Below are 18,338 nucleotides of genomic sequence, written 5' to 3' on the forward strand. Positions count from 1 at the left end.
ATGCTTTTAATCAGCTAGCTATTGTTAACCCAACTCATTGAAACGATGGGCTAGCCGTTGTGGTTGCACGTCCTGTCACGATAGTAAATTGTACATATCATTATCACTGGAAAATATGGACAAATTCATTTTCCAAACTATAATAAACCCTTTATTACAATGTGTTCTTTTATTTTCATTTTTTATGTATACAAGATTCAAAAGCCAGACATTGGAAAAGGTATAATTCTGTTATTAAAAATGGCACATTTATTGCTACATTACTGTTATATACAGGACAGCTGTCAACTACTTTATTATATATATATATATATATATATATATATATATATATATATATATATATATATAAACAAAACAACGAAAGGAGCCTGGGACTGGAGGCACTGAGGACACTGCAGCAGTCCTAACTGGGTCCTCGCTCCAACTGTAAAATGTCAAGCTCTGTAGCTGTGAATGTTTGAACACTCGAAAGTTTTCCCTTTTTAATTTGGAAAACATCTGACAAAACTGATGGCTGAAAGCAAGTTTTTATTATTGCTTTCATATACTGAAATAAATGAGATTCAAACCCATCAACTAAATACTTTCCAGCAACATTAGAATTGGCTGTTACATTATCTTCCCGCAATAACGAGCAACAGGAGAATGTCTACCTTTAGTTTTCAAAGAGAGTGTGTGTGTGTGTGTGTGTGTCGAGCCTCATCAAGTGACACAATAACAACAGACCCTCCACATTTCCTCTTTCAAAGAACTGAAAATACAATTTGTATCTACAGGTTGTTGTCAGTGTGGGTTGTTCGGAGTATACTTAACACCAAATCTATTTCCCCAAAAACAAATTCGTTATTTTAAGTACACATATTGATCCTATAAAAACAAACAAACAAACAAAAAGTTTAATACAACCCTTTGAAAGAAGTACACAAAACCTCTTACAAGTAGTCAATGTCAGAGCCATGAAGGTGCTGGCATTCAGAATAGTGAAAAGAGTAGAAATGTAATGGAATTAAGTCACTGAAGACTTGTTACTGAGAGAAAATGCAGCAGAGGAGTTGCACGCTGTTGTTCAAAAAACTAAAATTTCTGCTTGGTATGAAAAGCACTTCCAGTTACTATGGCTCAAAAATAAAAACAGCTTCCTACATCAAAGCTCAAGCCACTCATATGCAGACACGTTGATGTGCATCAAAAACAGATGAGAGCCGACACCAGCATCTCTTATGAAACCAGTAGTGTTGAGTGGTTTAGGAATATGGGGCAGATATAAAGATAATTCATGACCTGAATTCACGCCCATAACTAAAACAGCAGTTTGGACAATAAGGTCATAATCCAGTTGAATAATTAGAAGACAGGAATAAAAACTAAACAACATCTAAATATCATTTATTTATTTAACTACATACAATGAAAAAAAAATTCTCTTTATACCATTTTAAACTTCTTCCTGAAAACTGAAAAAAGCATAGGGGGGAAGGGGGTAGGGAATGAACAGGTACCACTAATCTCTGTGATCAATGAAATGATATGGTTTACAAAATAAACTGTCTTAAATGAAAATAAAAGTTCAGGCACTGATAAAGTATCACTCTCCCATCATGACATCTTAAGTCTTGAGAATGAAAAGGCCACACTATTGATTTGTATAGGTTTTTCTCTTCCGTCTCCTTTTCTAGAAATTCAACTTAGATCATTCAACAATACTATGATCACAGGACATTTTTTTCCCACCTTCCATCTGTGATTACATGCTGGTAAGGATCATTCACCACATGAGACAAAATGGGAATAAAAATCACAATCAATAACACTGTTTGTTCTCATTACCTTCTATCTTACACTCAAATACCGACATCTGCCTCCAAAACACATGTGCAGGATACTGGAGGGAGCTGCACGCTAACAACCACTTCATACAGTGCAGACTTCTGAAGGAAAAAAAAAAAAAACAAAAAAAACAACAGGATTGCTGAAATGAAAATTATAATACGGCACTGACAAAACCTTGGAACGTGATTTAAAAATGAAGGCCGTCCGTATTTGAATGGTAGCTACATTCAAAAACCAGTTGCATAATTTCTGTCAGGAGAGACAACAATCCCTTCCCTCATCGTGCCTTGCGGTGCCTCACCTCTAGAGTAAGAACACTTCAATAGATCAGTGGTGCACACACTCCATCCACATATTCCCAAACTGAGATAAAGAATTCATCTGGAAAACTGACAATACACTTCCTCTCTGATTTAATAAAACTACAAAACTTTTTTTTAGGCCATTAGGCCACCTTTCAGATAACCAACTCATGGAATAGAGGATATACCCAAGGCTTACCACATTTAACATTTACCGTAGATTGATTCTTTTCTGCCATCCGAGCAGAGCAAAGCAGACAGCTCCAAATATTGAATTGATTTTTTGAACAATTTCATTTAAATGTCAAACACCCCCCCTCCCCCCATTCGGCTCATCTACAATACGCTATAAACTTCAAACTAATATTGCCATTTGTTATTTAGAAATCTACAATGTATAGACTAACAAAAAATATATATTCTTATATATATATATTTAATTTTGCTCAACGTGAAACAATAGAGTAATGTATAGATGAATTGAATTTACACACCAGACTTGTCTCAGTAGGAAAAACATGAGAACAATATACTCATATGGAAGGTGAGGGGCGAAGTGTTTCAGTGGGAATGCTCACGTTAGGAAAATAATAAAGCCTTCTGTGCAAAGGCTCGTCTGCAACTACAATGGCCGACTATTAAGATTCTCTTATTAAACAGACACTACATTTTGTAGTCTGTTCAGAATGTCATTTAAGGGGCAAAGACTTGAGCTTTATTTGTGCTGGTATTGTCAGGGAACCATTTCAAGTAATGAACATCTATAGTGCTGATAACTTAGCAAGTGTTGCAAATGGCTCTTTTACCAGAATTAAAAAAGGAATTGAAATGCAATGCAAGCAGAGCCCAATAACTTTCAGCCTGTTATATACAACTGTGCTTTGTGTTGTCCGCCTATGCTTTAATAACTAAAGCAACAGTACCACATGAACCTATGACAAGGGAGTAGTGGATTAACGCAAGAATGTGTGGTCAATACAAAGAAAGAGCAGTTGTGAACTTGACTGATTCTACCACTCTGGATAAATCCCAACTTTCCAGAAAGGAGTCTTCCCTCAAACTCTTAAGATGCACAAGACAGGGCCTCGTAAAACCCTGCCTGTCGGTCGGTCAGAGTCCCTGTCATTAATTTAGGCTGGGTTTGAATTGTCAAAACATTTTAGACCTTTTTCCTTGGGACTTTTCTTTCTTTCTTTTGACCCTTCCCCAAACATTTTGCAGATAAGCTCAAGGAAAAGTGGCAAAACTTACAACAATTCGATGTCAGCCACGGGCTTGGTTACATAACATATGTAAGACTGTACCATCACGCAGGGAATGACATACTATATTAAAAATAACTGCTCATACACATAAGCAATCCCTTACAATTAATGTTCCTCACATGTAAAGCAATTTGCTTAAATGTCTCATAGAAAACAAGTAACAATTAGGCACAAATCCTTGATTAAATTTGTTGTTTGTCAGGTCTCTTCTCTTTCACCAGAGCACCTCTCGGCAGTGTGTAATGTCCCAGTTTGTGGCAGGACAATAGTACTCTGGTGTTCCACCATGATATGGAAGCCAAAAAATAAAACTTGCATGTATAAAAACTAAACAAAACGAAACTGAAAGTTCTTCACATTTGAGCTGGTAGTTATGGTCAGGAGTGCGGCAAATAGGCTGTGTCAGTTTTGGCAGTACGCATGTGTGTACAAGAGTGTGTGAATGTGCATCTTGAAACTGAAAAGGGCAATACACAGACACGTCCATATCTACAGACACACTGAGAAGAATGGGTGGAAGAATCTGTTAAGGCCACATCCGTTGAGAGCCAAGGAAATCCCACCAGATCTGTAAAAATGAAGGGAAAGTAAACGGTTTTTGGACATTATCACAAGCATCACACAAAACTGAGGATAATATGCAGAGCTCTTGGACTCCTACAAACCAAATAACTATTTTTTTGGGGGGAATTTTACCCCCCCCCCCATTACCCCACTCTTCTGAGCCGTCCCGGTCACTGCTCCACCCCCTCTGCCGACCCGGGGAGGGCTGCAGACTACCACATGCCTCTTCTGATACATGTGGACTTTTCACCTGACAGTGAGGAGTTTCGCCAGGGGGACCTAGCGCCTGGGAGGATCACGCTATTCCCCCCTGCCCCCCCCCACCCGAATAGGTGCCCTGACCGACCATAGAAGGCGCTAGTGCAGTGACTGGGACACATACCCACATCCGGCTTCCCACCCACAGACACAGCCAATTGTGTCTGTAGGGACGCCCGACCAAGCCAGAGGTAACACGGGGATTCGAACCGGCGATCCCCGTGTTGGTAGGCAATGGAATAGACCGCCACGCTACCCGCATGCCTTAATAACAATGAAATTTAGGGGGAGAGAGAGAGACGGTAGAGACAAAGAACTAGAGATAGAGTGACGGACAGACAGATGAAGTCTGCAAGTTGGAAATTCCAACAACAAAAAAAAAACGCCTCCAAAATCATTCATGGGCTTGCCGATATGTAGCACCTACCTCATGTTACATGTGGCTGACTGGGTTGTGGCCATCTCCCCCTAGACTAGGATGGCCTCCTGAGAGCTGCATGGGTGCTTCTCCCACCACCCCAGATACCTTCTCCTCCTCACGCCTTTTAAGACACGCTGCCTTGGGGTTCAGGTTGCGTTCTGTCCAAAAAATAAAATAAAATAGGGGAGGAAAAATTAAAAACGAGAAATGAGCAACAGGACGGACTTTTCAGTAAAACATTGCAGAGCAGCAACACATAATATTTGAAGTGAGGGACACAAAAACCAGGGTTGAATTTAGGTATCCATGCATCCGAGAACAAACACGGAGCAGAGCGTGTAGTCCCAACACGGCTGCTCGCTTAACTCACCTCTGACTTGTTGTTCCAAGTTGAGGATGACGTTGACGGCTTGGTGCAGGATGAGAAGTTTCGTCTGAGGTTTGTCATTGCTGAGGTGCAGCTGGCACATCCTGCCAAGCTCCTTAAACGCCTCGTTGATGTCCCGCACTCGCAGACGCTCGCGGGCATTGTTGGCCACCCGCCGCTCCTTCTCGCGCTCCATCTTCACCTCTGGGGGAACGTCCTCATCGTCCTCGTTGTCATTGCTGCTGTGAGAGCAGGAAAGGGAAATGTTAGAACCAATCGGATGGAGGAGGAAATTTCAAAATGCAACTCGTTTCCCCGCATCATACTTTTGATTCATGTCCTCCTGTAGCGCCAATCAACTTTTTGCTGCTTCATGCACCTGTAAAATGTTACGCCGCTAAATGGGACTGGATGCTGAATGGGTTGCTCAAAAGCAAGTGTGTGGAGTTAAGTGCACGTTTTGATAAAATTAAAATTAAAACAATGTCATATAAGGAGGGACAATGGCAAAGGTAGAGAGTATTGAGCAATTACCCTTCGCCCCTTACATGAAATTAAGAAAAGAAAAAAGACCAGGTGTGAAATGTTAACATTGATACTTGTGGTTTTGCACGTTGCCTGTGTGTGCGTTGCTTGTTGTGCCGTTACCAGCGCTGCCGCGTCACACTGTCCATCCACAAACAGTGACGGTCAAAGACTAATCATTACGTTCAAAAATGTCATCAACTCAAAAGCGACTCGGCCCATCAAAAAGGCTGGTTTCAAACACCGGCTCCACAAACATGTGCTTTGAGTGGTGTTTATTGAAAGGCCATAAAGCACATGAAATTGAATCTCTTTTGGAGAGACTTACTCATCATTCTGGTCTGAAAGGCCAGAGAGGATCTGGAGGGTCAACGCCTCCTTTCTGAAAACAACGTGACATGAAGGAAGGGGGATATTGACATAGTTAAATGAGAATATAGCCTGTGCTACTAGGGGGACACACTGTATGAGTTAGATGTTAGATAACAGATATATGAACATTTTGCCTCCCCGTCTAATTTCTCAAAACAGGCATTTGTCACCTTACATCTGAAATTTTCGAGAGCTGCGCTGCTTCCATTACTTGCCCATACTTGGAAAAATTAAGGGTGATACAAAAAGGACAAAAACTCCCACCTTCATTGGGGGAAAAACATGCACTTATGTTCAAGTTTAACCACACTGCTAACATTAAACACATTTAATGTAAAACGTATGAGAGTAGAGGAGGAGGAACAGCCTACCTTGACCGAGTGCGCGCCAGCTTGGTCTCTTTCTTCTCCTCCTCGGACTTTTCTGCATTGGACGAGTTCTCGTCGTCCTCCTTCTCTTCTCTCTTGATATCCGAGCTGCTGGAGGAGTGTGTGGAACGGGCAACACCGCCGGGGAGACCTGGAGAGACAAACACGGGTAATCGGGTGCTTCAATTCCAAGTCACTGAGACCTTGCGATTTTCCACTAACAAGCATCTCTCTCCCTAATTAGAGAGGACGTCATGTGACCGACCAGGCAAAAAAGCTCAAAAGACAATTAAAAGGTGTCTTTAATAATGATGCTCAATTACAAGGCACTTTTTTTTGCATTTTTCCGTTCTCCCCAATTGTACCCGTCCAATGACCCCCGATCCCCATGTTGGTAGGCAACAGAATAGACCGCCACGCTATCCAGACGCCCTACAATGCACTTCTAAAACTGCCTCCATAGTAAAACAAACAAAAGGTGAGATGATAATTAAGAATGAAGAGTTAAGAGGAGGGAACAAGCCCTTGTGTTTTACTGTGAAACAGGAGCGTGAGGTGGCAGACTGTGTGGTTTGACTCACTAGTGAAGCCCTCTGGTTGGCCGGCAGACTGTGTGGGTCCTGACGCGTGGTGACCATGCAGCAGAGTGCTGCTGGGAGGAAGACCTGTGGGCTCCTCGTGATGATTCCCCCCCTGATGACGAAGACCAACAGACAGCTTGAAACATACAAGAATGGCCATGAGACCAAGACAATCCAGATAACTGCAGGGTGACCAGGTGTCCCGCTTTACTGCACTTCACCGCATTTTGACCCCGTTTATACCTGGCATTAACATGCGTCTTGGGTGATCCGATCACAAGTGGACAGCTCCAACTACAGGTGTGAATGAACCCAACACATTTTGAGATCTGATCACTTAGGCCACATTCGGAGGTGGCCTGGGATGCATTTGTCCACATCGCATTTGAAGTGTACACACACATGTGTACCAGGCCACATTGAAGAACCGCCTTGTCAACTGATTCTCCTCTGCCTTCAGTTGGGTAGGCGGTCACCAAAGTCTCCTCTGGGTTTATTTTATTTTTAATTTTTATACCTTGTCTGTAATTTCTGAAACACATCAGACCCACAACTGTCGAAGAGCCCCTGGCCGCTTGCACGTTTGAGTTCAACCTCAGGTTCATTTATGCACCGCAGCACAGAACCCAACCCCCTCAAACCCGCTGTAATAATCAAATAATCTGAGCCTGAACCGACATGATTGGGCGAGTCTGACAGGGTTCGGGTTGAGAATTACACATAGCGTTCAGACATTTTCCCATACAATGAGTTTTTTGGGGGGGATTTCCCCCCCCTTTTCTCCCCAGTTGCACCTGGCCAATTACCCCACTCTTCCGAGCCATCCCGGTCACTGCTCCACCCCATCCGTCGATCCGGGGAGGGCTGCAGACTACCACATGCCTCCTCCAATACATGTGGAGTCGCCAGCCACTACTTTTCACCTGACAGTGAGCAGTTTCACTCGTGGGAGGATCACACTATTCCCCCCAGTCACCCCCCCCCCACAGGTGCCCAGATCGACCAGAGGAGGCGCTAGTGCAGCAACCAGGACACATCCACATCCGGCTTCCCACCCGCGGACACAGCTGATTGTGTCTGTAGGGACGCCCGACCAAGCCGGAGATAACACGGGGATTCGAACCGCCACATAACAAGTTTTATGAATAAAAGAAATGCAGTTCGGATATAGGATAATTTATTTTATTTCTTTAAGAACACTTCAAATTTTGCATGACATCATAATATGACGTGAAATATGTCATACTAATTGAGGGCACATTAAAATGAGGCTCGAGTGACCGCGGATGTCTCATTTTGTTAAACGCCTGTTGCTTCGACTCCTCTCTGTTTTTCTGTAATGTTTACGTTATTTACGCGATTGTGACACGTGCCACGGGGAGGGTTCGAGATGAAGGTGGACACGGTTTTAGGGCGATCAACGCGGGCTTTATTTGATGTCTTTCATTCGTTCACTTACACGGGCCGGTGCGCTGCTCTGCGGCGAGCCACGCTCCCTCTCTCCGCTTGCAGCCGAGGCTAAACCACGCCCCCTACCACAGCGATGTATGCATTTATTTGCATAAAGAGCGGGGAAGTGAGATCCAATCACAAGTGATCACTTGAGACGCATGTGGAGACGCATTCTAATGCCAGGTGTGAACTGACATACTTAAGAGCTGCCCACTTGTGATCGGATCACCCAAGACGGATGTTAACACCGGGTCTAAAACGGCCTCTTTGTCCACTGCCCTCCATATTGAGAGCCAATGTCCTGCATTTTGAAGCAAAACAACAAAACCACAAGTCCATTTAAACATTATCCAAACTGCTTAACCTTACTCCGGGTCACGGGGATGCTGGAGCCTATCCCAGCAGTCATTGGGCGGCAGGCGGGGAGACACCCTGGACAGGCCGCCAGGCCATCACAGGGCTGACACACACACACACATTCACACCAAGGGACAATTTAATACGGCTGATTAAACAATCACATTTGATTATAATGCAATAATGATCTTGCAAAGTTTACTTGGTCATAAATTAACGCAATCTTCAGTAAAAAAAAATACCAACAAGGTACATAGTTGAAGATCACTCTCATTTACCGTTGGTCATGCCTGTAGCATTTTATACATTGTCATGTGCCAATAGTGGGCAACAGTGCAATTGCAGATGGGATATAAATGTGTCTAATTAAGCCTGATAGCATTATATCAAAGTTATAGCTTTTTGTGCTGGTAACCTGTAAAGTGTGGATATTATAAATCTGTCCCACAAAATCTTACTGCATTTGGACTGTTTGTATCTGGTCATCCAAGATAACTGCTAGAAAACAGACTGTATCTCCCCGCGCCATTAAAAAGATGTTTTCATGACAAAAAGTTGTGCAAAGAAGTCACTCATTCATTGACACCAACACATCAAATGACAAATGTACAATGTCTATACTTGGTGACTGACCATAGCAGGGTGTCTGTTACTAAGGGCCAGGCCAGCATTGGAAAAGGCTGGGGAAAGGCCTCCCAGGCCTCCGTTGTGTACCGAAGACACAGCACTGAGCAGGCCATGCATGTCGGAGTGGGCGCCCCCCAAGCCGGGGCCCTGGCCCACTGCATGGCTACGCAATACATGAATGGCCTCCTCCAAACGATCCTCCATTTTGTTCTGCTATATTGGTAATTTATAAAAGAACCAAAAAAACAAAAAAAAAGAATAAAGCTGGTTAGTAGAATTCATTTCAGAAAACTGAATTGAATTTACATGAAACTTTCCATTCTGTACAATATAAACATGTAGAGATAACTCAATTGTAATTGACAAACTGAAAGCAAAACTAATAATGGTGTCTAAATGTACCAGCGCATGTGGCTGCCCTTCGTAGTTGGGTGTGGTTGGTCTTTGCCACTGAGACTGAGCTCCTGCAAAGAAAAAGATAACCGAGAAAAATCAACAATGGTATTCCTAGGTTTGAACAGCAGATGGCGATACAGAGCCAGTTAAATACTGACATGACATCTACAGGGCTATTTTCCCACAACTAATATTTACCCATTTGTTTTCATTACAAAATATATATATATATGCCCCTCCACTAAGTAAGGAAATAATCTAAAAAACAAACGCTGTAATGTATTAACACACTACAGAAAAAAATACTATTGAAATTACACAGTACTACACTGTGTCCTAACAAAGCGACACGAGCGAGCGTCAGCAACAAAATCAGTTTGATTGCTTTATTTTCTACTGGAATGTCCCAACTGGCCACGAGCAACGCGCCACATGACCCATATCTGAGATTTATTCACTGTATTAAGAGTACCTGAAATACCCTGGGGAGACCCCGGAGTGGAGGGAGCTGAGGAGAAGTTGTTGCTGTTGTGGTCCGAGGGGTAGATCTGAAAATTACACAGGTCAGAAACAACAACTCAACCAAACAAACACCCATCTATATACCAGGGGACAAAGAAAACAATGCATTTCAATGAGATCTTGTAAAGCAGTGGGGCTCAAACCAGTAAAAAGGAGAACTCACTGAGGCCAGAGCTTTTCCGATCTCATCTCCTGAACTGCCAGCTGTTGTGCCTCTGTTGGCTGTGGAGGAACAAATTAAACAAACACACACACACACACACACACACACACACACACACAAAATGAAACATGGGTCAGAAAACTCATTCTACTGCTTATGATCAAAACGCTCAAGAAATGACCACCCCAACCCTTGCAAATCTTGGCAATCGTTGATGGATGTTAAAGAGATACTTTTTTTTTGCCATGGTATATGAATAAATAAAAAAAAAAAAAATGAATCAATTCTTTACCCATGATGCCGTCTCCGTTGATGGTGGATGTGTGGTTGTAGGTAGTGGGGGCTGTGTGGAAGCCGTTGACCTCGCTGCCATGCACAGGATAGTTCTGTGGGGACAGAGGCAGGGGATGACGCTTCTGGAGAGGGGGATACAAGCAACTGCATTAGGCACGCACCCTTTATTTTCTTTTTTTTAATACAACCCTATGAAAAATGGACTCAGTTCTATGAGGGAAGGTGATGGTTTAATTAGCAAATATCCATGATGGTCAAATTGTTAACTGACAGTTTTTTTTTTCAGGTATGTGATACGAGTTGTGTTTTTCTGTTGTTCATTGACACAAAAACGGCTGACATCTTTGACTGACAGATGCTGGCAGATCTTTGGGGGTGGTCTTTAGGGGGCCTTATGGGGCGGTCACATCTACAGAAAACGCGCAAAGATTCGCTCCTCCTACCATTCAAAACCATGCAACAGGCCAAGAAATAGCATGATATCCATTCGCAAAGCAATTTCACTGCTTCATCTTTGCACAGAGTTCAGCTATTGTGAACTTTGACTTACGAATTCTCACTATCAGCCCATAGAAAACTTGTTTTGGATGACCTTGACAAAATCCAAAACGGAGGCTCCCTGTCCCACAACAATATGTTTCATCGGAGTACAGAAGCAAAACTAGAAAGAGATGCAGCTTGGCTTTCCATCCGCCACCAGACAGGACTTGATGGCAACATTTTTGAAGGACTTGATAATACTGACAGGTCTCAAGTTTCACGATGATACTAGCTAACTAGCACATTATAGCTAACTAACATGGCATTCAATACATGACATCAGAGCGTTTATCGCCGCAAAAAGCTAGTGAAGCTACTTTTTTGTGGATGTGACCACCCCTTTTACTGAAGCAAGGCTGATACCCTGGTTCACCTTATACATGGCTTATTATTATCAAAAAAACAAAAATAGATTGACCAGACTGAGCAAGTGAGAGTGACAAATAAGTAAGACAAATAAGGGATTAACAATATGCCCCACTCACCATCCTATCTTGTGGGTTGATGGCAGAGAAGGATCCAGGTTGTCCCATGTGAGGGGAGTTGCCCAGCATGGCAGAATAGCCAGAAGAAGACCAGGGGTCTTCTGAAGTGGAGACACATTACCAACATGTGAATGCATGCTCATAAAAAGGTAAGCACAAATATAAACGCAGCAAAAACACAGACAGACATACTACATCACTGCCAAAACGGTGCTTTCGGCACACTTTGGGATATGATAAATAGCCACTGTGAAAAGCTACCTTGCATATAGAAAGAGCTAGGGTAGACAGCTCCAGGCTTGGCACCAGAATATCCTCCATTGTCCCTGGCATACTCATCACCGGACGTAGAAGCATACACCTGGACAGACAGACAGACAGACAGAGAGAAGTTAGACTGTGCTTTATACATAAGCGTCAAACAATATTTTATGCTTCTGAATGAGTGAAAACCGTTCCTACCCAAACATAGCCTTGCGCAAGTGGCATGCAAGAGTAGAGAAACATGTTATGCTGCCTTCACATGGTCGTTGGAAGCTCCCATTTCTTAATCACAAAGTCATAAATACAAAGCTGTCCCATCCAAGTGCTTCTGAGTTAGAAATATGGAGGATGTCAGGAGGATACCAGAAGGTTTTGCTCATGTATCTTAGAAAACTTACTCTGACAGCATTATCAATCTTTTGTAACAAAATACAAAGAGGAGACGCATCCGGGCGAGTAATGAATGTAAATAGGCCTTTATTGACTGCGAACTTTGGATTACGTGTAGGCAAAGTCATTCGAATGGTGGGAGAAATCTAAAGTAGCCTGCAAGCTAAAATAAAAAAAGGGGAAAACTAAATCAGCGAAGCGATCTTTTTCTCCGCCCTGCAGAGTTAAAAGGTCAGCAAAGCATCCCAACTTGGAAACTTGGGTATCATAATGATTTATGGAGCACCCACTTTTAAGTGCGACTTGGAGCGATGTTCACGTGCGACACTGAAGTCAGCAATTTGTATTTCCAATAGCATGTAAAGGCACGATGAGGTTTCCCCCCCATCCAGAGTCCTATCGAAGGCTGTTGAAGTATAATAGCTCTTAGTGGCCACAAGATGGCAAGAGGGAGTCTGCCGGCTAGTCAGGCAGGCCAGCTCCTCGCCTGTGGAGGAGAGCACAGCGGCCATGGCATGCTGGGCACAGCGACGGCTCGAATCCCACTGCACAGTGAGCGTTTCCTCTCGCTCCCAGGAGTCCAGTGACATCGCACCGACTGCCTGGCCTACAGCCCCTCCCTATAGACACACCGGCAGCTCACACACACACACACACACACACACACACACACACACACACACACACACACACACACACACACACACACACACACACACACACACACATATCCTGCATTCAGCAAGCCAACACACACACACACACACACACACACACACACACACACACACACACACGCCCTACGACTAGGACCATCACATTTGATCTGGTATCACTGGCATCAATGGCATGTTAGACTCCAGTGTGAAAGCAAAGAAGAGACACCAAAGTCTATTGTAACACTGTAATTAGGCTGATATTTTATATCACTCCCTCTGTGTTGTGTTTAAAAAAATCCCTTCTAGATATTTTTACCAAAAAAATATATACTGCCATGTGCTCCACAGCCATAAGACGAACAGACTTGAGAAACCCTCAGTTTTCTGACACCATCACTCACTCTCCCTCATGTGTACTTAAAAGGGTGAGAGAGGGAGAGAGAGAGCGAAATGGAGAGAGAGAAATGGAGAGATAGAGAGAATGGAGGCTATGCTGCAAAGAATGCTAATCCAGAAAAGGGATTTTTTTCTGTAATTTGATTTAACAGGGAGAAGTGGAAAGGGAATGGAGAGATGCACTTCTAATTACAGAGCCATCTGCCTGTTCCTGGACCACGTCCAACTCCACAGGCAGCTGGGCTGAGGGGAGAGGGAGAGAGAGAGAGAGAGGAGAGAGAGGGGGAGAGAGAGAACGACAGCGAGAGGGGGGGGGGGACGACAGAGCGAGAGAGAGACAGAGACAGAGAGGGGGTGGGGGCTGGGATCCAGTCAGCAACACACAGAGAGAAAAAGAGAGACTGCAGTGGGTAGGGGGGCAAGGGAGGGGGGTGGAGGGGAAAATGGAAGATCCTGATGATTTATGAGATGGTTAGAGAGATAAGGGGTGGTGGTGGGGGGGACAGAGGAAGGTAATCTAAATGACTTAAACAAAGCTTGATATGGCCAGGGGAGTGTAAAGGAAACAGGGGATTTAAAATGATCACGGTTAATTCAGGGGAAAACATGACGGAGATGGCTTCATTTAACAATAGGCTTTGGGTTGTTCTTTCACGTCGAACAATGTCGAGCGAATCCTGCTGCTATAGATGGGAGCAGAGAGCCACACAATGACTGGTGCTGCTGGGTAATTGTATTTGCAGGAAGAAAGGGGATTTCTAGGGTAAAATCCTCTGCTAATAGGGGTTTAATGTAATTCAGGTTATGACCGTGTAAAAGGTCCCAAAAACTGGCAAAACATGGTTTGTGACAAGCGGTGGTGGGGAGCGGAGAAAGATTAACATCAAAAAAAAAAAAAAGACTGAAAACTCTTTAGTTGCCCACCGGCCCAAATAAAACCCCCACTATTATTTAGACCAGGGGTTCTCAATCTTATTACTCAAAAGGTCCGCATCTGATTTTTAGTCAGGGTCAGAGGTCCGGAAAGACTGGCGATAGCAAAAAGGACATTTAATCAACTCACTTATAAAACTTTTGTTGCAAGTTATTACTTTTATAATGTTCTGCGAAGACCCGCCCTACTCGGCCTCTGATTGGCTCTGGCCCTAACGAAAACTCACGCACCGGTAAGCTACTCGTTACCGTCATTTATGGTCAAGCTAGTTCTCTGCTCTCCGTTTCAACGAGGGCAGGGCTCAGCCCTCACACACACACACACAGACACACACACGCACGAACGCGCGCATGCATGCACGCGCGCGCAGCGGAGCAGAGAGACACTGAACCAGGTGAAGATAGCGTTATTCGAGCTGACGACAACTACACTCGTGACGTTACTGTAAGTGCAAGAAAAGCTTCTCGCCACCCCCAAAGCAAATTCTCCGGTGTAACGTTTAATGTGTGAACTCGGCAGCAACAACACACAAAATGGAAAACGTTACACTTCATGATGCATCGGGTTCATGACGCGAGGTACGGGGGGCTGGGTTCGGACCAACTCGCCAATCGGTCCGAACTTTGAGAAGCCCTTTGCCGAGACGAAAGGTTTAAGGTTCACGGGGTTGGAACCGGCCTCTAGTGTACAGGTATTAGTGGATTATGGAAGTCGGGTGATTTAACGAGACGGAAAGGAGCTTTGTTGTGAGGGGCTGCGGGTTCACAACAAACAAAACAGGGATGACAAGGCCGAAGGGGTGTGTATGTATGCACAGGAGTAGGTAAGTGAGAGAGAGAGAAGGAGAGAGAGAGGGAGAGAGAGACTGACACAAGGCACAATGACTGAAAAGAAGCTGCCACCCAGGTTTATCATACAAGCAATGTGCTAGCATAGCAATTGCACATGAACACTTAAAAAGAGGGAGAAAAAAGAAGCGCGAGTACAAGTCGGGGAGGGGTGCTGTGAGGAGAAGAGGGAGGAAAGACCACAGGATCATCATCAGCAGTCATTAATCTGGGCTCAGACACGGGGCTAAGAGGCCTCGCAAGCACCGCGCTTCACAACTGGGTCACTCACAGGGGGGGAGGCCCACCCAGACCATCATGTGGCGAAGCGTAGGCGGACGGCTGGGAGAAGGGGGGTTGGGGGGGTGGATATGTGTGGGGTGGGGGTAAGGGGGGGGGTTCACACACACACACTGTCATTTGCGCTAAAACCACATGGCCGTCGTTCACACTGTGGGGGAACGGTCTGTGGTTCAGATCATGTGAGAAAGAAGAGGCCTCGGCCAAACCGTGTTTACTTGCCATCTCTATGAAGCAGCCACCAAGAGGTGCCGATTAAAAAAAAAAAGCTCGAGATTCTCTTTGCTTTACCAGTCACTACTCTAGGGGAATACAAAAAACAAATTGAGATTTCTTCATTTCTAAGAGGAATACAGAACGGGATTACTAATGAGTAAACCCTGGCGGGGCATGTGTGCAGTGGAAGCGAGGCTCCGGCTCCAGCGACTCTCAGACTCATGTCATTCGAGATGTAATGCAAGACACAGATTTGTGCAACAGAAAATGTTTGTGTAATGGCAGCATTTCTCATGGATGATCCAGAGGCAGGCTCAGTCAGCAGGGCAGCCCACAAAAAAGACATGGGCAACCACACACCGGAGTCCATCAAACTTGAATCCTCTCCTTGGTTGTTTTACAAGGTGCCGCACCAGTCAGGGACACCATAGAGGATCACATTCGCCTCAAGATGACCAACTTCAAGAGAAGCTGCTGGCAAGTTTTAACCACACGAGATATTCAAATGGGCGGATGGCATCTGAAACTGAGAGAGGTTTGGTTCCTCGGTGGCGGTTAGCATCACTCCCTTTTATTTTCATTACTTTGATTACCATCATCCTTATTATGTGTATGGGACCTTTCAAATAAAAACTCAGTACATGGGATAAGACTGGGTCAGAAAAAAAAACTACATAGCTAAAAGAAGTCTAGGACAGCAGAATCATAATGATAATATCAAAAAAAACATTGACCAAATGGACTTCAAACACAACCATGCTGTTAAATGTTAACAGCTGATGGAAGGATTAGAAGAAAAAAGCTTTTTAAGTCTTGAAAACAGTCAAGAGAGAGGTAGACATTAGTATTGTTCAAGTGTCCAGTTTTGCATTACACATACATATGCATCAGGTGCATACATAATGCATGCACCTGAGGCATTAAAACTACAATTTTGAGTATTAAGAAATAAAGTTCTGTGGTCCAAGCTGGGGTTAAACAAGTCATTCATATACATTTAATCAATAAATCATTGAATTCTCACAATCTGGATGACAAAAAAGGTCTAAAAAAGGGGGGGGACTCAAGTGACCTGTCCTCTTTGGCCTAGCTGCTGCATTCTACACGAGCTGAGGATGAGTTTTCAATTGAGACAGGAGCACAGAGCTGCAAAATTTGACAAGAAATAAAGGCACAAATAGCCTTTTTGAGTTACAAAAGAACAAAAAGGATTTAATTTCAGAGATATTTCTTAACTGATCAATGCAAGACTGAACAACTCGCGACTCAAAAATTCAGACCAGAATCAAAGGAGACCCCCAAATTACTGACAGCTGGTTCAACACTGGATGCCAAGATTTTCATGTATTTTAGAAGTCGAAGTGGTCTGCCAAATATGACAACACCGGATTTATTGTGATTAAGCAGAAGGAAGTTTTTGAGACACCAAGCGGTTACTGACAGCTAGATAATTATTGAGGATGAAAAGGCTAATTGTAAAAGGAAACGGTGGGAGCAACTGCGACCCAATGCATAATCCTGGGGAAATTACCTTCACATCATATCAGTGATAAAAAATTAATACAGACCTGGGATCGATGGCTAAATTTTTTCAGTTGTTTGCATCCTCACAAAAGGCGGTATCAGCTCACTGACAAATTGTGACACTGAGCACATTAAATCAAAGTACTATAAGATAGCTGTGTTGCTCCAGACTCTTTACACCACACACACCAACACTTTGTTACCCCTTTTGTGACAGGGGGCTTTGTGGACCACAACGCAATTCAAGTTCGGACAGTGGACAGGGCTGATGGGGTGCCATCCAAATGTTTTCATTTTTGCATGTCCACAACAAACCGCCGAGGACAACCAAACACAGTGCTGCATACAGACAACCAGAGGGATGTTTATTACAGGATCTCTGAGTCGCCAGGCTGCCAGCAAACAGTCTGACAGAGCTATGAGCTTCACCCGACTGTCACAAAACTGCTCAAGCAGTGGGGAGAGTTCTGAGAGTGTGAAAAAGAAAGAGGAGCGAGAGACAGAGAGAGACAGACAGACACACAGAGTGAGAGAAAGACAGAGAGGCAAAGAGAGAGAGCGAGTGAGAGAGACAGAGAGAGGGGCAGAGAATGAAAGAGAGACAGTGAAAGAGAGAGAGACAGTGAGAGAGACAACGAGAGAGCGAGTGACAGAGAGAGAGAGACAAAGCAAGAGAGAGACAGTGAGAAAGACAGACAGACAGAGTGAGCGAGAGAGAGACAGAGAGTGATAGACAAACAGAGAGTGAGAGAAAGACAGTGAGAGCGACAGAGAGACAAACAGGCAGAGAGTGAGAGACAGACAGACAGAGACAGACAGAGTGAGAGACAGAGACAAACAAGAGAGTGTGAGAGAGAGACAGAGGCAAAGCACACTGGCTGTCGGCTGTGAAGACGAGCAGAAATTAGCTCTTACCGAGGACGGCAGGCCAGGGGGTTTCCGGATCTTCTTTGGCTGGGTATCTACACAGTAAGAGACAGAGGTAGGCTTAAAGTCACACACAAAAGAAACAAGGATTTTGTAGTGATTATTTTAGTGTTTTATCAGTTCAGGTACATCAACTGAGTTTCATCAACTGTCTAATGACTTAAAATAATGTGAGGGAGTGAGTGTGTGTGTGTGTGTGTGTGTGTGTG

The 18,338-nt window shown here is 43.9% G+C and overlaps 1 protein-coding gene across 6 annotated transcripts in view; it reads right to left on the bottom strand.

Moving 5' to 3' along the window:
• Positions 1 to 303: 303 nt before the first annotated feature.
• Positions 304 to 18,338, bottom strand: part of tcf3b (transcription factor 3b) — a 33,195-nt gene continuing 15,160 nt past the window's right edge. For 3 of the 6 annotated variants that reach the window (XM_056276187.1, XM_056276191.1, XM_056276185.1), the window contains 14 exons: positions 18,118 to 18,164; positions 11,954 to 12,053; positions 11,693 to 11,793; positions 10,666 to 10,789; positions 10,374 to 10,432; positions 10,161 to 10,236; positions 9,695 to 9,756; positions 9,299 to 9,505; positions 6,857 to 6,968; positions 6,279 to 6,426; positions 5,864 to 5,917; positions 5,014 to 5,252; positions 4,650 to 4,801; positions 304 to 3,968 (listed from right to left, as the gene is read on the bottom strand). In XM_056276187.1, coding sequence (XP_056132162.1) covers positions 4,656 to 4,801; positions 5,014 to 5,252; positions 5,864 to 5,917; positions 6,279 to 6,426; positions 6,857 to 6,968; positions 9,299 to 9,505; positions 9,695 to 9,756; positions 10,161 to 10,236; positions 10,374 to 10,432; positions 10,666 to 10,789; positions 11,693 to 11,793; positions 11,954 to 12,053; positions 18,118 to 18,164 — 1,475 coding nt within the window. In that variant the 3' untranslated portion in view covers positions 304 to 3,968; positions 4,650 to 4,655. The remainder of the gene's footprint in view (positions 3,969 to 4,649; positions 4,802 to 5,013; positions 5,253 to 5,863; positions 5,918 to 6,278; positions 6,427 to 6,856; positions 6,969 to 9,298; positions 9,506 to 9,694; positions 9,757 to 10,160; positions 10,237 to 10,373; positions 10,433 to 10,665; positions 10,790 to 11,692; positions 11,794 to 11,953; positions 12,054 to 18,117; positions 18,165 to 18,338) is intronic. The other 3 variants (XM_056276189.1, XM_056276188.1, XM_056276190.1) reach the window with 3 other exon arrangements.

Source organism: Lampris incognitus, chromosome 3 (genome assembly GCF_029633865.1).
Source record: "Lampris incognitus isolate fLamInc1 chromosome 3, fLamInc1.hap2, whole genome shotgun sequence".
NCBI classification, from domain to species: domain Eukaryota; kingdom Metazoa; phylum Chordata; class Actinopteri; order Lampriformes; family Lampridae; genus Lampris; species Lampris incognitus.